Source organism: Brachypodium distachyon, chromosome 1 (assembly GCF_000005505.3).
Source record: "Brachypodium distachyon strain Bd21 chromosome 1, Brachypodium_distachyon_v3.0, whole genome shotgun sequence".
NCBI lineage: Eukaryota > Viridiplantae > Streptophyta > Magnoliopsida > Poales > Poaceae > Brachypodium > Brachypodium distachyon.
Genome location: NC_016131.3, coordinates 68413592 through 68434412, shown reverse-complemented (window position 1 = coordinate 68434412; position 20821 = coordinate 68413592). Strand labels below are relative to the sequence as shown.

At 47.0% G+C, this 20821-nt stretch overlaps 3 protein-coding genes across 5 annotated transcripts; 1 reads left to right on the top strand and 2 right to left on the bottom strand.

Moving 5' to 3' along the window:
- Positions 1 to 1268: 1268 nt before the first annotated feature.
- LOC100842309 (probable cystathionine gamma-synthase 2) lies at positions 1269 to 3556 on the bottom strand. Its single transcript, XM_003561832.3, has 6 exons — positions 2836 to 3556; positions 2681 to 2740; positions 2361 to 2564; positions 2149 to 2235; positions 1731 to 2053; positions 1269 to 1614 (listed from the first exon to the last, which is right to left on the bottom strand). Exons 1-6 carry the CDS (start codon positions 3439 to 3441, stop codon positions 1491 to 1493), a joined length of 1404 nt encoding a protein of 467 aa, XP_003561880.1. The 5' UTR covers positions 3442 to 3556; the 3' UTR covers positions 1269 to 1490.
- A 3218-nt stretch (positions 3557 to 6774) lies between these two features.
- On the top strand, positions 6775 to 12985 carry LOC100829534 (protein OBERON 4). Of its 3 annotated transcripts, none has more exons than XM_010230661.3 (4): positions 6775 to 10447; positions 10744 to 11378; positions 11517 to 11597; positions 12494 to 12985. In XM_010230661.3, the coding sequence occupies exons 1-2, from the start codon at positions 7033 to 7035 to the stop codon at positions 11304 to 11306; spliced, it is 3978 nt and encodes a 1325-aa protein (XP_010228963.2). In that variant the 5' UTR covers positions 6775 to 7032; the 3' UTR covers positions 11307 to 11378; positions 11517 to 11597; positions 12494 to 12985. The 3 variants fall into 3 exon arrangements, with proteins under 3 accessions (XP_010228963.2, XP_024313774.1, XP_003558483.2); XM_024458006.1 differs by having other exon boundaries at positions 11517 to 11692; XM_003558435.4 differs by lacking the exon at positions 11517 to 11597.
- Positions 12986 to 13107: 122 nt separating this feature from the next.
- Positions 13108 to 18407, bottom strand: LOC100828730 (sugar transport protein MST4). The gene is made up of 4 exons (XM_003558432.4): positions 18133 to 18407; positions 16952 to 17271; positions 14440 to 14564; positions 13108 to 14338 (listed from the first exon to the last, which is right to left on the bottom strand). Exons 1-4 carry the CDS (start codon positions 18266 to 18268, stop codon positions 13366 to 13368), a joined length of 1554 nt encoding a protein of 517 aa, XP_003558480.1. The 5' UTR covers positions 18269 to 18407; the 3' UTR covers positions 13108 to 13365.
- Positions 18408 to 20821: the final 2414 nt, after the last annotated feature.

Here is a 20821-nt window from a genome sequence, read left to right as displayed (position 1 = left end):
TACCTAACCCCAGTTCCTCTCTGAAAGGCATCATTTCTCTAGATTTGCCTCTCATTCTACATATCCATGTGGCAGACAAACATGATTTTTAATTCAAAATTCAAATTCAACCAAATGAATTCCTATCAAAAAACTTGATTTCATTCCATTTTTATCAAATGAAATGAAATAAGGGCTGCCAAACTGAGTTGTGAGAGTAACTCCGACAATACTGTGGGCACATCAAGGTTAACCTTGAGATACATGCAAGGTTTAAAACAACAAGACCACCTTCAAATTTTGTTTATAAAAAATGTTTGGTACACCCGAGCAACTACATGGCTGACCAGGCGTGCAGCAGGGAGGACGGAGGTGTGAGAGAGAAGTCTTTGACACCGATACAAAATTATTTGGTACCCCGTTTTGCCAATTTTACGGGGTGCTCTCCTACTTATAGGCACACGGTAAGAGAGGCTATGGTGTGAGGTTACGTTTATGCCTCTAGGTAGTTTACGCTCTTACCTCTAGGCACAAAATGATGTTAGGGGGGTAAATTGGTCATCTTCCTCAATACCCATACATGCATGTCTTCGGCATCTACTGTGGCGCATGTTGATACGTGTCATTGCAGGTGTTTGCTCGTCACCCCCGCTATCAGCCTGGGGTTCTCACCTGCGCAACATGTATGAAACACTCACCTAGGGAAGACTGTGTCGTGATGCGCAGGTGCACATTTTTGCTAGGAACTTGCCTGGGAAACATGCCGAGGTCGCTTGCCCGAAATAGTCTTCATGGCAACGCATGGGTGCACCCTCAACAACTTTGAGGATCGCCATGCCTTAACACGTCTACCATGGATCAGACAACAACGTGTTGCTGAATTAGTTTCACAAGAAGAACAATTTTTTGTATCATCGATGGTTTCCGTGCAAAATTATTTTACTTTGTGTGAATTGCACTAATTCTGAAAGAAGCAGCTAGAAATAATTTCACTTGGGTTTGAAATAAATTAAACTAAGTGTGGAAGGTAGCAAATAGAATGTATCGGAGGGAGAACTGTATATTTTTTATTCGAATATTTTTGAATTATATTTGGTATTGAGAGTATCCAGAGCTCAGGCCACTGAAAATTATGGAAATTCCAGTCACTGTTTATGCCCCATCATTAAAGTGCAACTGAACAAAAAAGATGCAGTGGCACCAAAATACAAAAAGATACTAACAAAGTACAAATATTTTTTTTAAAGTGACCGAAACTTCACAAATGTGGATGAAACACCATTGAACAAAAAAAAGTGACTGAAACTCAAGCTCGTTTTGTTTTCGCAACTCTATATATCTTTTGTGTTTAAACAAGCATATATACTTCAGCTGCTGGCGTCTACGTACAAGAAAGAAAGAATCATACATCTAGACTTCCTTTGAAGTTAAGACAAACAATCTTCTACATCTACTGATGTACACAGAAGGTATCGGGCTATTTCTGTGCAAAATTGTTGAACAGAGAAGTCCTAAACCTTCTCTAGGGCTTGGAGTATATCATCCCTGAGATCCTCAAACTTCTCAATCCCGAAACTGAACCGCACCAAGTTGTCCGTGATCCCATTCTTGGACTTCTCCTCATCGCTCTGGCCCCTGATCAGAGAGATAACAGAAACACCTATTAATTCAAGCGCAGAAACATTTCCATGGCCAAAACCGTTAATTCAAGCTCCAAAGGCCGCGGCCAACACATTTCCATGGTTACGTACCAGAAGGACATGACTGCCGGCTGCTGCACGAGGCTCTCGCACCCACCCAGCGACGTCGCGATGAAGGGTATCTCCAGCGCGTCGACGAACCTCATGACGCCGCGGAGGTCCGACGCCACCTCGAAGCTGATCACGCCGCCGAAGCCCGTCATCTGGCTCTTGGCGACGTGGTGCCACGGGCTGCTCTTGAGCCCAGGGTAGTACACCCGCTCGATCTTCGGGTGGTTCTCCAGCAGCCGCGCCATGCGCAGCGCCGTGCGGTTTTGCGTCTCCACGCGCAGCGCCATCGTCTTGAGGCCGCGTATGATCATGTATGCTGCGTCCTGTACGTGTATTACATGATAAATTGGTCAGTTTTAACTTTAAAAGCATGATTTTTGTGTTAACGTGCAGCGATCTATTTGATGATGATACGTACCGGACTGATGGCGCCGCCAAGGTCGTGATGCCACGCGCGTATTCTCGAGAGGAGTGCGTCGGAGCCACTGATGCATCCTGCGATGACCTGGTAGCAATCAAGGATATAGACGTCTTAGTTTATAGAAACTGGAGAGATCGTTGGAAACATATATAAATTGTCTGTGCAAAGATATATGTGATCATCAGTACTAGTATTAGCTAGCTACTCACGTCGTGATGACCCGCGATGTACTTTGTGGCGGAGTGCACGACGATGTCGGCGCCGAGGGTGAGCGGCTTCTGGTTGATGGGCGAGGAGAGCGTGCTGTCGATGCACACCAGAGCCCCCTTCCTGTGGCACAACTCGGCGACCAGTTTAATGTCGATGCACTTGAGGTGCGGGTTTGTCGGAGAGTCGGCATAGAAGAGAGTCACCTGCATGTGTAGTTGATTAAGGATGTCAGAAACCACACAACAACATATGTAACATGGATCCATCAATTAATTTTGTGCATGTTACCATGCAAGATAAATTATGTTAGTGAACGTACGTCTCCCTGGTCAAGAACGGCTTTCAGCGTCTCGATGTCGTCCAGATCAACGAACGTGGACTGCAGTGCAAAGAAATTGAAGCCGTTAGTCATGATATATGGAACGAGTAATAGTAGTGACTGATGTGTGACGCATATATAAGTTCCTTGCATACCCTGATGCCCATTTTGGAGAGCCTGTCGCGGATGAATGCGCGGGCCTCGGAGTAGCAGTCGTTGGTGGTGACGACGTGGCCGCCGGGTGGCACGAGGGCCAGCAGCGTGGCGACGATGGCGTTCATCCCGGAGGACGTGACCAGCGTGGCCTCGGCTCGCTCCAGCGCGCTGATCTTCTCCTCCAGGACCTTCACGGTGGGGTTCCCGTAGCGGCCGTACTCGAAGCTGTGGCGCCGGCCTTCCTTGAACGCGATCAGGTCCTCGGAGCTCCTGAACCAGTGCGTCGTGCCGCTCACGACCGGCGTCGCGATCGAGTCCGTCTCCGCCATGCCGTCCTTCCCCAGCTTCTCCCCCGCGTGCACCGCCAGGGTCTCGTCCGAGACACTACGACGGCGCCTCGCCGCCGTCGGCACCACCATGTCCTGATCGGCGCAGCCGGGGTGGTTTGCCTCGGGCTCGAAGACTGGGAGAGTGGCGTCAACGAGCGCGTCCGGGTTCAAGGCGGCGGCGTGGCGCTGGAAATTGGGCTTTGGAGAACGGCGAGGGCGGAGCGACCGGCGCTGCTTCGGGAGCGAGCTCTTGACGGCAGACGATGACCGCGCCATGAATTAGTGGGAGTAGTACTTACGATCGAGGTGAAAAGAATTGGAAATTACTTTGGAATGGAAGGCGAGAACCAAGCTCAGAGTTAACAATTGATCGAACACTTGAAGATTCAAGAGCTTCTGGTTAGTTTGTGTGCTTCCCCATCTGAGAAGGATGGTGTGAATTTATACCTCGGAGAGACGCACCGCTCTTTGCGCGTCTGCCTCCATTATAATATCTCGCACGTTCCAACTCCAACATGTGGCATGCATGGTCAGTCTTGCAAGCCGTGTAGTAAGTCGTAACTGAGGCGTGTAGTAAATAGTCAAGATATACGCTGATGGAGGATTAATTAAGAGGCTGGTTAGCTAGCTGCAACGTGCAAGTGCGCATAATAAAAATGACCAGAGGACCGCGGGGCGAATCTAGGCAGCGAAGAGGAAAGGAAGTCGTCCTGCCTGCGTCCTTATAGTACGTGGATAAAAGCCTCTGATACGTGGAGTTGGTCGCACACTTGCTATTTTACGTGATGTTTCGTTGTCAATAGGCGGCGCTTAATTAGCTTGTGTTCAGTGTGTGTTGTGTGTACGTAGTGCTGCTGTGCTGGATGCTACGAGGAAGACGTGATTAATTAAGCGTTGGGTTTAGTACTTCTTTGTTTATTTGGCCGGAGCGAGCTTAATGAGCCAGAAGAAACAAACCTCTGGTCCCGTAGCATCTATCCCGTACGACAGTGCCGCATCAAACGGCGAACCGACGGATCTGCTGAATTTTGTAGTACTACCAAGTACTCCTGAAGTCCCGAGTCTGATAAAATTCTGCGCGGAACTACTCCGTACTGCCCAGGAACGGCGCATCAAATGGCAAATAACATTTCTGCCCCTAAACCTGCCCTCGTGGTCACTTTTTCCCCTTGAGGAAAACGAGCCATATTTGACCGCGCCAAAGCTACGTTATTACACATGAGACCGAACTGACAGGTGGGACCGATCTTACGGGTGCGGAGGACTGAATTCCTAAACATGAACCCTTTTAACCACACTTGACCAAAGTTGAAAAAAAGGCCTGAGTGGTACCCAAATGCCACGTCTTAACATTGACTTCAAATAAAAGTTTTCAGAAAGATGAGGAAAATTAAGAGAACTGCCAAAAATTCCGATCATTTCGATGTGTCGTTTAAGAATAATCGACATATTTAGCTTGTTCTTCCAAACTTTGAGTTCAAATTTATAACTTATAGGAAAATCATAAATGACCCAAAAAGGGGTCAGTTCAAATTTTAGTTCATTTGGATAAGTCGTCTCAGAATAATTGACATAATTAGCTTTCTCATTTAAATTTTGACTTCAAATTTGGAGGTTTTCATAAAAAATGAAAAATTCCATAGAAGCATAGATGATCCTAGAAATGGATGGTGAAAATTTTCAATTTGGACTGTTTGAGAATAATCGAGTAAATTAGCTTGTTCATTCAAATTTTGATTTCAAACTTTTAAGTTTCTAGAAAAATCATTAAAAAAATCCATAAAATCATAACTAATCCAAAACGTTGGTTGTGAAGCAGGCCAAAAGGAAACTCAACATAGATTGTGTGTCAGATCTTGCTGCACATCCTTGTGACCCAAGACTCGCTAGTTGAGATGGCAACAGCACATGGGCATGAAGGGCGAAGTCACATACGGAGATTTCGTGATAGCGAGGACGGGTGACACGCCGGAAAGGATATTATCGGTGAGAGATAGACAGGAGATGCAGAGGCGGCGGTGTGTCTGTCCGATGGGTGATACTAGTAGGATAAGCGCGCTTTGCTGCGCCGTTGGCTGGTCAATTTAAAATAATGCCAGTTGCATAATCGCTTCATACCATAACAACAGAATAAAAGAGTAAAACCTTCTCGTAGTTATCTCCATGTTCATAAACGTTTCATATATAGATTTCTACAGAACATGATACACTGGACATGAACGAATGAATATGCAGAACATCGATGATGATTGATGCCATTTATGAGTTATGAGACACTTTATTTTAGCATCCAAATTTTCCAAACAACATGAAGGTTTAAAAGATTGTCTAGTGCATTAGTTTGCTCAATATATTTGCATCTTTTGCATCTTGGAAGCGAAGCTATCTGATACGTAGTATGCTCAAAATAGTATGGTCAATAAATAGCATGTGGCCGCCAGCTTCTTCCAGGGGTGTTGTCAAATAAATCAGACATTGGTAACTAAATTAGAGCATAGTGTTGAAGTAAATTGTCTAGCCTTTTTCCATCAGCTCGGGTTTTTGGTTCAAATGGCTAACGCATGCAGTTCAATGCATAGTAGGCTCATCCCTGAATAATTTCTTTGAGGTTTTGACGAAAAGACCCTCTGCCACCTTCAAACCAATGAACAGGTCCAACATATTTTGACAACTTTTTTGCTTCAGAATAACAGTGATCAGTCGGTCTAAGCCGTTTAATTCAATTGGCATTTAGCTACAAATAAAATAACCGACGCTATGTTATATGTCCCTTCTGTTCATCAGCATCTGATCAAAGAGAATTACCATAAGGCAAGCACAATATGATTTCACAGGAATCACAGGGCTTAGAAGTTCTGTTGAGATACTAGTAGGCGAGAGCTGAGGAGGCGTCGGGAGTCAAGTCAAATGATTTGATCGGCAGGTTGAAGATCGGATTCGTCGTAGCCTAGAAACCAATCCATTGCCTGCTAGCGTGGCTCCCCGAAATGGGAAGGAAAAATAGTTAATGTGGTTGAATTGTATAGATATAGTATAAGATTTTTTTTGTAAAGATATACTGATTTTAGTTTTGAGAAACTGTAAACTGATTTTTCTTATAATAAGACAATCTACTCAGCCCGACAGGAAAAGGGCTAGTGGCCCAGTAGGGACGGTGGTGTCATACGAAAGCAAAGAACCAAAAGGCAAAAGCTAACCAACCCCCACGGCCCACCAGTCACCAGATGACCAGAGCTTTTCGAGTTCCAATTTCTCTCTATGCACGAGACAAGCCATCGCCCCAGCGGCCCAACTCGCTCCCGAAGTCCCAGGGCACGCACGCACCACCAACCTCCGTCCGCCCCACACTCCGCCACGCGCCGAGTTGGCGTGGCACCTGGCCCCGCGTCCTCTGTTCCGCCCCCCCGTGCCGGATCCGCGCCGATGACTCCTCTCCACCCAGGCCTTGACCCTCTTTCCTCCGTACCATGGCCACAGCCCACGCCTGACGGCGGGTCCTACCGAGCCAGTCCCGCGAGTCAGTGGCACGTGAACACACATGGCCCCGCACTCCGTCGGTGGTAAAAAAACCCGAGCAAAGGAGAAAATCTCTCTCTGAGACCGGGGTCCAAATCAGGAGACGGCCGTTGACCGGGGGGAGGAGTGGCCGGGAGCGATCCAGACCAGAGGTGGAGGAGAAGGAAGAGAGGAGGAGTGAGCCGGAAGCAAGCGGAGGCAGGGGCGAGAGAGGCCAGCGGATGGAAGCGGGAGCGGTAGCCATCTCGCGCACGCTCCTCCGCTCTTTCCTTATCTCCCCTGTGACGGCCAGAAGCAACCCTCGCCGTTCTCCGCGAGCTCGAGCGTGATTCGCGCCCTCGCCGCGGCGGCATGAAGCGGCAGAGGTCGTCGTCGCACGTCGACGACCTCGACGACGACAGACGGCGCTTCTACGACCGCGGGCCGGCCCCGCCGCCGCCGCGGTCCCTCGCCAAGTACGAGAGCGACGGGTTCGACCGTCGTAGCAAGGGGTTCGGCGGCGGGTTCTACGACAACCACCGGTACCGGGACTCTCCCTCGCCGTCGGCGTATGGAGGGGACCGGTCGATGCGCCGGTCCGAGAGCTTCTCTGCGCCCCGCCGGGAGTTCCACAAGGACAACAAGGGGTTCCGCTCCCAGCGCGACCGTTCGCGGCGGGATGGCGGCGGCAGTAGCTCGTCGTGGCGGCGGCCGGGTGACAGCTGGAGGGATTCCGACGGTTTTGGTGCCCACCGGTCTGTGGCCAGGCAGCAGGCACTGTCGCCGCCTAGGCGGTCTCCCACTGAATCGAGTAGGCGGTTCGATGGTGCGAAAGTGGACAAGTTGAGGAAGCAGAACTGCGGCGTCGGTGAGATCGAGGAAGGGGAGGTCGCGCCAGATCCTGAGGCCAAAACGCGGCGTTCTGCGGCCGAGCATCGGAAGCAGGTCGAGTCAGGCCATCCCAAGGGGAAGAGAACTGAGCGAGGCGAGTCGAAGAAAGTGGATTCTTCTGGGCTTAGGCTGAGAGTTGTTTTGAGAACCCAAGGTAAGGGAGCGACTGGCGCATCTGCTGCGGACAACTTGGGGAAGGAGGAAGGGGAGAGCATGGATGGCGTGTTGGCAGAAGCAGGGGAAGTAACGAATATACGGCTTGAGAAATCAGCATCGGATGTGGAAGAAAAAGTTGGTGGAGGAGATGAGAGTGCCAGTGCCGTTGATCAGGTTCGACAGAGCACTAAATCCAGCATGTCGCGGGAAGGGCTGCACGACGAAGTGGATACACGAGCTAATACTGCCAATGCTGCTGATGTGGTTGGGCAGAGCACTCCGTTTAGCATCGTGAAGGAGTCTACTCAGGAAGAAGTGACAACACAAGATGAAACTGCCATAGCTCTTGATGAAGTTGGGCAGGGCACTTCCTGCAGCATACAGAAAGAAGGGCTACAGGAGGCAGCGATGGCGTTAGACGAGACTGCTAATGCTGTTGATGTGGTTTTGAAGGGCAGTTCGTCGAGTATGCTGCACGAGGTTCATCTTGAAGAAGCAGGAGATGGAAATGCCAATGTTGGTGATGGTGTTGGAACCTGTACTAGTATCCTGCAGGGGGTGATGCAGGAAGAAGTGATAATACTGGATGTAGCTGCCAATATTGTTGATTCACAGGAGGAGGTCAGTTATTCTGGCATGCTGAAGGAAGGGATACACGAAGAAGACATGGTGATAGATGGAAATGGAACTGCCGATGCCATTAATGTGGTAGGACAGAGCAATTCATCTAGCATGCTAGAGGAAGCAACTCATGGGACAGTTACCACACAAGAAAGAACTGACGATGCTCTCGATACAGATGGAAAGAGCCGTTCATCTACTATGCTGCAGATAGAGGTGCAGGGAGAGGTCATGACTTCTTTGTGCCAAGAGGTTCTGGAAATTAAAGAAGCTGAGACAGAAAGCATGACGGACAGGAAGATTGGTGAAACAACTGAATCTGTTGCACCCCAGCCAGTGGAGGAGGCACTTGAGAAGTATGGCTGTGAAAATAGTATTGAATTGGATAAAGCCAAAGTTGTAGAAGAAGAGGCAGCTGCTGAGCATGAAGTTGTTGCGAATCAAGTAAAACATGTTGATCTGGAGCCATCTCTGGAGGCCAAACTAGTAGGTTCCAGTGTTTTCCTTCAACCACCCGAGGACCATACAGGCGACTGTAACCAAGAGGGCGCGGCTTTGAATCTGATAATGGAGAAGCCAATGGCTGAAGATAAAAGAAAGGGAATAGCATTTGATGTCCTTAGTAAAGCAGGTGGTGATAATTTAGTGGGAAGAAGTCTTGACTTAGGATTGCAGCCTGACATAGATCAAAAAGAACTGTCCAAATCTACCAGGACTATTTCTGTAAAGGAGGAAGCTGACACACACGAGATAAGGAGACTTGATCTTTCACTGAGCCTGTCAGGTGGACTACAGAACCCTGAATTCAAATGTTCTGTTTCCAGACCTGATTCTCTAGCCCATGGACCATGCTCTCAGTCGCTGCCATCATCATCATCTTTCCGTACAAATTCAGATGGGATAGCAACTTTAGTATCATTGGACAATTCTCGAACATTTGTTCACAATCCTAGTTACTCGCTCACCCAACAGCCATTAGACGACTGTGACCATTCAATAAGTAGTAAACCTTTCTATCAAGGTGTTTATAAGGTGAGTGACAGCAAAGGATGGCGACTTCAGTCGTCATCAAACAGATCTACTCAGAAAGGGGATGGTACGCCACTGCTTCAGAGAGTGTCCCAAAATGGATATTTGTCGTATAATACTTTGGTTGGTGTGAATGCGCAGAACAATGGGACCTCAGGCGTGTTATCGCCAGCACATAATCGTGGTTCTCATAATGCTGGATTGGAGGATGGTAGACATGGAAGTCAGTTCACAAGAGAGAAGCTTGTCCTGAATGGTTCTGGTGTTGTTGAGAGGGTTATTTCCAAGATAGTTTCAGAACCTCTGAATCAAACAGGAAGGATGCTTCAAGAGATGACAGACAATTCTAGAACATATTTGAGGGAGGCCATTTCTGAGATCATAGTGGATGCAGATGAAAGAGGACAGATAGTAGCACTGCAAGAGGCGCTTAAAAAAAGATCTGACTTGAATAGTGAAATATTGCGAAGGTGTCCACGGGTTTTGCTGGAGATACTTGTTGCTATAAGGACTGGTCTTCCGGATTTTATAAAGAAAAGCAGTACCATCACTACATTTGATTTAGTTGACATTTTTCTGAATTTGAAATGTCACAATTTCTCATGCCAGCGCGTTCTACCGGCGTTTGATTGTGATTGTAAAATTTGTCAACAGAAGACTGGTTTCTGTAGCTCTTGCATGTGCGTTATCTGCATGAAGTTTGACACGGCATCTAATACATGTAGCTGGGTTGGTTGTGATGTATGTCTTCATTGGTGCCATACAGATTGTGGCTTGCGCCACTCTCTTATTCGGGAGGGGGAAAGTGGTTCTAGGGCATATGGTACTAGCGAGATGCAGTTTCATTGCACTGCTTGTGGACATCCATCAGAAATGTATGGTTTTGTGAAGGAAGTCTTTCGAACATGTGCAAAGCAATGGGGGATGGAGACTCTGATCAGAGAGCTTCAATATGTGAAAAGAATATTCTCTGCAAGTGATGATGCAAGGGGTAAGAGAGTCAGGGGATTTGTCAAGCAGATGCTGATTAAGTTGGAGAAGAAGGCTTATTATTCTGAAATAGTCAAATATGTCATTGCATTCTTTTCTGGTAAGCTATTCGTCATTTAAATAATACTTTGGCATCATATCTATATTTCTAGAAATACAAATGAGATCAGTAACTGGGCTAACATCGTCCTTTCTTGGTCCATAAATCAAGAACAACAGCCCAGCTTTCCCAATCAGGATTTAGTGTGCATGTAGGTCATTGAAAGTGGGAGCACCAAGCTAAAGATTTTTTGATCCATGTTTTCATTACTGTGATATGTAAATTTGAATGAACAAGCTGTCATCTGTTGGCAAATAAAGTATAAACTATGCTAACACTCTGTTATCCAATTCCAGAAGACAATCCCAGCCTGGGCAGCGGTCCAGCAGTACCACTGAAGGGCATTCCATGCAGCATTGCTGAAGGAGTAGACGGGATTCCTAGTTCAAGCCGAAAGGCAACATGGTTACCCTCAGTTACTTTAGAAGGAGTTCCATTCCAAGAAAAAGCAGGCATTCTTTCTGCCACTGGAAGATCATCAATGCCTATAAAATTTGGTGAGACTGAATTTCAGGCGGTTAATAATAAACCCGTCATCGATGAACTGGATGGCCTAGTCAAGTTAAAGCAGGCTGAAGCAAATATGTACCAGGAACATGCCAATGATGCACGCAAAGAGGCTGAGAGTCTGAAACATATCACAATGGTAAAATATGCACAGATCGAGGAACATTATGCTACTCAAATGGGTACACTACACATAAATGAGTTACAAAAGAGTCGCAAGCAAATGGTCGAAGAACTTCAGGTCATTGAAAGATCACACCATCAATTTCTCAGCATGAAAACAAGGATGCAAGCCAACATTAGGGAACTGTTGTTGAAAATGGAGGCAACAAAACAAAATCTAAGCACATGATGAGGTTACTGAAGGCTTCCTTTTGTAGATATCAAAACTTGCTCAGCTTATTGAAGGCAGCCTCCATATTTTGTAAGTTATAAATCTTTCCAGGATTATTTCTTCTATGGTTCTAAGAGATAAGATTATTCATTTTCTTCCTTTTCTTTTTTGTGGATCGTTTTATATATTTTATGAGACATATTATCGACCATATCTTTACTCCTGTAGACAAACAAGTTGGTGCTGGTGGTCCGTTCGCGTGTGATCATACAGACCGTCTGATTCGCAACCAATGGTTGAGATTGAGATGTGATTACTCACTAGCCACTTATTCTGTTTTGCAAAAATACCCTGATCTACCATAAACTCGCAGATATGCCGAGCAGCAGAGCTTAATCAATAAAGTAATTAGTTTTATAAACATGGGCATAATTTTTACACACAGGTTTCTTGCTAGTATGTACAAAAAAAATTATCTGTTACTGGTTCCGGTTTTGTTTGCTGGTATGTGTTTTGCTAGTGATGTTTTCCTGATCTGCTGTTAAGTTTCTCTGAGAGGAAATACATGAAGCCACTAATTCTTTTCAAGGCTTGGTTACTAAATTAATAGACCTGTCAATGGGGATCTGTACGTATTTGAGACATTCCGAGTTTTGATTTAGAGGAGATATACCTGGATGCAGCTGGTTTGAACCTTCTTTGCCTGTTTGAAGTTTGAACAGTTTAGCATATTTCCTCTAGCTGGTTGAGCAAACATGGGCACAACGTTGTCTGTGATTGACTATTATAATATAAAGAAGGTTATTTTTTAGGGAATGGATGGTGTGCTCTTTGCTAGACTAGTGTGTAGTACAATCTTTTTTTGCATAACGGGAGTTCATTGGTTTTAGTGGTTTGAGCCTCCAGGGTAAAGACACTGGACTTAGTATTACTTGGCTCTACTTGAGCATTCGGAAAGATGAACTTCTATTGCTTGTTAATTGGTAATGTTGTACCAAACCCTATATTGTATTTGCATTAATTTCAATAGAAATATCCATGCAAGTGGTAAAAACAGGATGTATTCGACGTTTGTAGTATCAGAGCTTCCTGGAACAGTAAGAAAAATAGCATTATTATGATATATTTTCATTATTTTGTGCGTTCATTATGATCCTGTATGAAGATTAATGGAAATATTGATCCTTCGGTGTTGTCTTTTCTAGGAGGATAATCCTTTTATGGCTTACATGTCTGGTTGGCAAACTTCTTATCATCTTCCTGGAAGGAAGAATTGCTCTTGAGGAATCGATAAAGCTGAATTTCAAGAAGTTGCAGGCATCACAACAGAATGAGCCAAGCATTTTCGCTTGTGAAGCAAAACAGGCGCAGAGTTTTATTAGACATAGTTACTTTCACTGATCCAGCTTAGAATTAAGCACAACTTAGTGCCTCCGAAACCGTGGTTTTAAGCAAATGACTCTTGAAGGTCAATTGCTGGGGGCGTCAAGATGGCAGCTAGATTATGTAAGAGGCAGATTGGTTGTAGCGACTGTAAGTTATGATAGATCTTTGGTTCTAGTCTTTGATGGGAAGACACATCAACCCTTGTCGAATTCTTGCTTAATTTGTAGTCCCTGTGCAACAAACGAACTGAATTAGCTTGTGTAAATTCTGCTCAGTTTATCCAATCTACTTCGCCAGATTTTCCAGAACAACCTGGTCGTGTCTCGGAAGTTTTTGCTGAAGTTGCTCATCGTTACTCAGTAACAGGTATGAGTCCAGACATTTTTTTTTGACAGCACGTGAGTGCAGACATCTTAATTAAACTGGGAGAGTCTGAAGAGTGTTATCTCAGAGTTCTTAGTGGAGCTGGGAAACATTATCCGGGGAACACATTAAAGCGCTGAAATACTCGTCACTGCTGCCTGTAGAACACCAAGAATACAGGGCAGTGCTAGGTGATTGCACGCGACTGAGGTGCCTACATATCTTACTTACACACGAGACCGATCGCTAAACCTCAGCATCTATATATATCATGTTTCCAACTCGAAATGACAAACAAAGAAGGCGATACAGAGAACTAATAATTAAATCAAACGGCGGCGTTGTTGATGGTGTTGTTCTTGCCGTTGACGACGTGGTGGTTGTCGTGGTCCATGTAGCGCTTCCAGAACCAGTGCTGCTTCCACACCTTCTCGGTCATCTCCTCGATGGGCACGTTCTTGGTCTCCGGGAGGAAGAAGAGCACGAACACCGACATGACGAGCACCCAGGCGGAGAAGAAGATGAAGATGGCGTACTTGAGGTGGCAGAGCATGGAGAGGAACGCCTGCGCGATGAGGAAGGTGAAGAGCAGGTTGACGCAGACGGTGACGCTCTGCCCCGCGGAGCGGGTCTCCAGCGGGAACGTCTCGCTGGGGATGAGCCAGCCCAACGGGCCCCATGACCAGGCGAACGAGGCCACGTAGGTGCACACCATGACCACCACCAATACGGCCCACCCATGGCCCAGGTTATCGGACCGGTCCGTGACCTTGATCCCCAGCACCACGGCGATCACCACCTGCGACAGGAACATCTGCACGCCGGCCTCCAGCAGCAGCACCCTCCGGCCCACGCGATCCACGCAGTAGACCGAAACCAGCGTGGAAACCACGTTGACGGCGCCCGTGATCACGGCCGAGTAGAGCGACGCGTCGCTCTTGAAGCCCAGCGTGTTGAAGAGCACGGGCGCGTAGAACATGATGGCGTTGATGCCCGTGAACTGCTGGAAGATCTGGAGGAGCACGGCGATGACCAGCTGGGGCCGGTTCCGGCGCTGCAGGAGGTTCCGGAACGGGTGCTTCACCTCCTGCGCGATCCGGCTCGCCTCCACGATCTCGTTGAACTCGGGCTCCACGTTGTCCGTGCCACGGATCCGCTTCAGCACCGCCTTGCCTTCGTCGAGGCGGCCGCGCTCGATCAGGCTGTTGGGCGTGTCCGTCACGAAGAGCGCGCCCAGGGTGAGCATGCCCGCCGGGATGCCCGCCAGGGACAAGGATAGGCGCCAGCCCCATGGGTGGATCCTGCACGCAGTTTCAGTATTTATCCGTAAGCCATTTTTTTACCCGTAAGCCAACTGTATGTGTATACATGTGTGCACGCGTGGTGGACGGGCAGGACGTACTTGCTGGTGCCGGAGTTGACGAGGTTGGCGAAGAGGATGCCGATGGTGACGTTGAGCTGGAACAGGATGTTGAGCCCGCCGCGGATCCTCGTCGGCGCGATCTCGGACAGGAACAGGGGAACGGCCTGCAAGTAGTGTTCCTCAGTTAGCGATGCAGATCATGTGAAAATCACGAAATGATAAATGTTCTCTTAATGAGGCCCATTGGGCTCATACGTCTTCTTTCCCTCTCTTTTTTCCAATGCAAAACTCTGGATCGATAACAACTCGTACGAGTTGCATTTCTTGCCAAAAAAAAGCATATATTTTCTTTCCAAAGTTCAAAAAGAATTAACTCCTTTCCATTTTGCCATGACGATAGCTCTAACTAACTGGGAATGAAATTGCACACTACACTTGTGAGTTGTAAGTTGTAACTAATCAATCGTTTCAGACGGGCCCATGCCTTTAGATTCTGCCATTTCCAAATATTCTCTTGAAGTCCAAAAAAAAAAAAATCCCTAGACATCGCTCCCCTGAACGTGCTTTCATGCTAGCTTAGCGGTTGAACCTAACCAATAACCATATCAGCCATCAAACAAGACAAGTGAGTCGCTATCGTAATCTCTATAATGTAGCATGATCAAAAAAATTGCCCAATTGTAGTACTAGTATATAAATTAGTGGTATGAACTCCTAGTCTTGTCTACGCTTTGTATAAGTGAATATTGAGTCTATCGTCCCATATGTCAGTGTGTTCCCAATACAAAAACTAGTAAATGTCCAAACAATTGATTCTTTCTATGTGGAAGAAAAACTCCCAACAATAGAATGCGCCGTTCTGTCAGTGAAAGCTGCCTGATTTCAGTTTCCACGTTCGACAGGAACGGAACCAGAAGAATCCGATTGAAGTATTTCCAAGTCAAGCACGTTCTGTAGCTAGCAGCCAAGTGGTCGTAGTAATTTCGGCCTACACCTCCAAGTCAATAGTGCTGTACTACTCCATCAACTAGATATTACGACATCCGGGTTCGACGAAAAAGGAACGATCCAAAGCCACTACAGTATATTCTAGTCCATGTTGATAGCAACCATGTGACAGCTGAAGAGCAGGCAGCTACCCCAGCAAACTAGCCGGAGACTAGTAAAACCAACGGGATATTACGTGCACCAATCAACTGTTGGTTGGCTCAAACTTCTCCAAGCATTTGGTCCAGTAAATTCTAAGCTTGGACCTTGGACCCACGGGACGGGAGCATCGGAACCATGAAACTTTAAAAGGTTATCGCGCGCTATATGATGCCGCCAACGGAAGTGCACACGAACACAAGTCATGCACGAAAGCACGAGCGTCGATCGGCACCGTGGATGTAGCTAGCAGCCAAGTGGTCAAGCACGTTCTGTAGCTAGCAGCCAAGTGGTCGTAGTAATTTCGGCCTACGCCTCCAAGTCAATTTTGCTGCGACACTGCTACACGTACGACATCATGCGTACGATTTTCATACGACAATCAGTACTATCCATCGCATCAGCTGGGCTGGCTAGAAGCATCCATCGTTCTGTCGTACCAAGTTCAGTACCAAGTTCAAGTTCGGACACGGAAGTGTTGATTTCGATAGTGCTGTACTACTCCATCAACTAGATATTACGACAGCCGGTTTCGACAAAAACGGAACGATCCAAAGCCGCTGTGGTATATACTAGTCCATGTTGATAGCAGCCGCGTGACAACTGAAGAACAGGCAGCCACACCAGCAGCAAACTAGCCGGAGACTGAGTAAAACCAACGGGATATTATTACGTACGTGCACCTATCACCTGTTGGTTGGTTCAAACTTCTCCAAGCATTTGGTCCAGTAAATTCTAAGCTTGGAGCCACGGGACGGGAGCATCGGAACCATGGCACTTTAAAAGGTTATCGCGCGCTATATGATGCCGCCAATGGAAGTGCACACGAACACAAGTCATGCACGAAAGCACGAGCGTCGATCGGCACCGTCATCTGCCCCATGTGTCGATACATGGAATTACTATACTACCATGCATACTCCAATGGAGTAGTTTAATTCTACGCGTTTGACCCTTAAATTCCGGCAAACACAAGGTGTCTCCGTATGATGTATACGACGCACCTGCCGTACGTAGTAAAGATGCCATCATATATACTAGGTATAAAATACATTTTTTAGAGTGTCAATCTGGACGAACAAAATCGTAAGATAATAGGTTTTGGGCCAAGATTCTTTAGTACTCTTACCATGCATGGACGGTGACTGATTGCCACCAAACATGGAAGAAACTGCGCAAGCGGTGCGTCTTTTTCAGAGACGCGGAAAATTATGTCTCGTGCGTGCGTTCAACATATTCTCAAAAACCAGCCACCGCTAGCTTGACATGCTTGACTTCAATTTCTACGAAGACCTTTTGACTTAACTGGCACTTATCAATCAGACGCTGTTGCCGAAAACGTAGTTTTGCCTTAACACATGATGCAAAAGTGTATTGTTTCGAAGGGAAAATTCTGCTAACATACCTGGTTGGCAAAACCGACGCCACAGCCGAGCAGGATCCTGCCGACGATGAGCATGGCCAGGTTCTGTGCAGCGCCATTGAAGATGACGCCGACGATGAAGAAGACGCCGGCGATGAGCATGGTGAGGCGGCGGCCGAGGCGGCGGGTGGTGTAGGAGGCGAAGAAGGTGGCCGTGAGGCCGGCGAGATACAGCGACGAAGTGAAGAGCTGCAGACCTTGGTCGTCGTACTTGCAGTAGTTGCTCTCCTTGTCCTGCTGCTTCCTGCGAAGCACCGCCGGGAAGAACTCACGCAGGAAATCGTCCATGGATGTCACGCCACCTGAGAAAAAGATTACATTTTTTTAGAAAGATTTTTCATAGGTAGTAATATTGATTCGATACAGTTTGCCTCAATTACATACGCCGCCTGTAATTGAGCTGGACGCTCTGAACAACCCAAGAAAATTTGGACGATTTGAATGAAACGGATAAGATTTTCTTAATTTAGTGAGAATCAATTCATTAATTAATTGGCTTAAATCAAAAGGCAACGTGTCGTGATCCGGCAGTTGTACAAATGGGTTGACTTAACAGCCTGTCGAGGTACTGTAGGTGGCAAGCTCAAGACTAAAATAATTTCCAGATATTATTTAACAGTAAAATAATGCTGGGGATGCTAGCTCACAGGATCAGAGTCCAGCTGCATATATGAATAACCGAGAGGCAGGCTCGGTTTGCAATCTCCACAAAGAAATCGAGCATGAACACCAAGAAAAAACTTGATAGTATTCACACTTTTTTTCCAAACGAGGATAGTATTCACAGTGGATTAACAAAAAATGGTAATGATAAGCTGGCTGGTGAGTGGTAGTTAATGACGGGGATTAATTGCATTAATTTCGGGGTTATCTGCTCCGTCATCGGAAGACGAACTTGCAGTCAAAACCTAAATGAATGCTTCTTTCAGCATCACATATCCACTCGGTTAACATCCTCCCACCAAGCTGGCTCCAAAAGGACTACGACGCATGAACATGAACGTACACATACGAGAAATAATACGACGTATGGATCGTCGTCACAGGACATGTGAGAGGAGATTTCACTTGATTATTCCGCCCATGTGTGCACATGGAGACGACGATCTTAATCAGAAAACAAGCAACTATATATGCATGTATGCAGTTATATATATATATACCTGAGATGCCGACGTCGTAGCCGAACATGAGCCCGCCGGTGGCCGCCATGATGCAGGAGATGATGACGATCGGCGTGATCTTGGCCTCGAACTCCGTGCCGGCCGACGACGACACCGAGAACCCTCCGCCCGCCATCTTCGCCCCTCGATGCTCTCCCTCAGGAGGATCGATGCTCTCGTCTCTCTGAACAAGCAGGGCAGCAATGGAGGCCCGGCCGAGTGCTTCTGTTTCTCCACACAAGCAAAGGAAATGGGGGGATGAGACACAAGGCTCCAAGTCGGTCTGTTTATATAGAGAGGGAAGCCCCCTCCTTGGAGAAATTTCAAACGCGTCCGAGCGGCCAGATGCGTCCACGTCGCCTTGAGGACTCGTCCGGTGGGCCCCGCGGGACGGCCCTCTAGCTCGCTTGCTCGTTGGCTGGCCAGTCAACGGACGGCTCCACGGCCCACGGGCCAGAGACTTTTCTTTTCCTTCGCTGCCACAAATTATAGCTTATCCAAAACATTCCGAGCCTTTTGGGTTCCTTTTTGGAAACTATAGAGAGCAAGTAGTTTCTAGGAAAGCTCCGAGTATTATCCAACGCCGACCTTCCTGACAACGAGAGTCCTCGATGTTATGCACGGATCCACATGTCAGTCTCGAGTGTAAGCTCTGAATATCCGAGTAGTGTCAACAATGAGCGCAGCTGTGTTTGCTTGGTTCATGTGAATAGATCATTAGAAAACCGTGACTTTGAACATTAATTCAAGGAAAATTATACGTCACGTGCGGCAAATTTTCTTGAGAGAATATGTGACAACGTGGACACTACAACTACAAGCGTACGTAAGAAAAAATTGACACCTTGTCGGCTGTTCCTTCTAGTACAGTACTAGCACACAGACGGCGGCGTTTAGATTGGTGCGTGCGTTTACTTTTCATGGTCACAAAGGGGAAAGTGATCTTGGCAAGTGGTGCTAGTTTATCTTCAACTGGGGATTTCATCTAGATGCGATCGTACAGGTACAGCACACTACATATTGCTATGATGATGTCCATTATGAATTTGCGAAATAAATTATATGGCGTCCACGGAGATGTGACGAGATACAGCATTTGATTCTTGAACTTTTTATTAGTTTTTGCAATCTCCGGGGAAAACATGCTGAAATCAGTTCTCGATGGCGTACTTTAATTCGTTATCCATCCACGTTACGCTGACGAGAAAAAGGAACATGGCCGCGACTCCAAATTAAGAGAATAACCTGGCTCTATCAATAGCCCTCTACACGGAATCGAAATTCGCTTCGAACGTTTATATAATCCAACAACTAAAATGTGGGTTGTTGCACGTTGCCCTTGACGCTCAGTTCATACCGTGATGATAAAAGTCAACTAGTCTTATCACTTCAGGTACGTCGCGAGAAATCAAAACGGTCAGGCACGCTTTACACGCCAAAGTCTCCTCGATGCGTTCAGGAAAAAAATAATTAACGATATGTGCCGTGCGACGCCGCAATTTTGCCTTGTTGGATCAGCTGGATCGGTGGCGGATTGCGATGTTTGACACGAACTGGAGTACGTATTCCGTATTCCACCAGGGCAGGCGGGATATATATTTGTCTTAAAATTTCCAGTCGCTGACGAACGAGGCAGACACTTGGGCGCAGCACGAGCTGGCCACGCCCTCAAGAACAGGTAGGACCTGGAGGCATGCGTTGGTCTTGTAAAGATTCTTTTTCACTTGCGAAATCCTTTGACCGTGCAGTAAAATACACCGGCGAGCACGTAATCAACGCCACGCATCGGTGTATCACGTATGCGTAGCACCGTTTTCCAGTGGGGAAGTCCCTGATGATCTCTTTGATTTGACTTGTGTTCCGGACTTCCGGTGCGTATGAACAAACGGACCAGTCGCGCTCAGGCAAAGTCGGAAACTACTGCTGCCCGAGCAGCGCCAAGGCATATCCGGTCCAGGCTGGGCCTTGACTCTGCGGTAACTGATAAGTAAACGCGCTATAATTTTCTCGACAAAGTCCGTTTCACCGGCGACCTTGTTAAGAAGACATAATTCGTGCAGTCAAAAAAGAAGACATAATTCTTGACAGACAGCACTGCTGAACACGTATGGAAATATCGATCTGCTGAGTTCAGAGTCACCGTCGTCGATCGAGTGTTACAGCACTGCAATTGTTCTCTGAATCGCACGAAGCTGGAGTCAAAATGGTAGTACGTAGAATAATTTTTGCGTGGTAGGCCGTAACCTCTACTAGTCTACTGATTGGGTTGGTGCACGTCTAGTTACCAAAAAGCCTCTACGGAAAATGATCTTCCCTCTACCGATCTGCTATTATTATTTTGCAAAAAGATACTACAACTAGAAGCAGGCGATTCACGCACCTCGTGTTACTGACCAGGGGAAATTGGGAAGTCGTCGTCCCGCTGGATTGTCCAGTCAGCAATGCCCAGTGCGTGCACCGTTTGCACCCAGCACTGATGTGTGAGCCCATGATCTTTACACGCACGTTTTAGCCCGTTCTGGGCTGCCCATTGGCCATCTGATTGTTGCAGCCGTTACACGTCACGTTGTACCTGGACGCCAGACGCATGATACCGCCTATTTGTTCCCTCTGGATGTTGTGACAATGAGACCCAACAATCCTGCCACTAGCCGTTAATGTGGAAGAATTTATTCTTCCTGGAATGTAG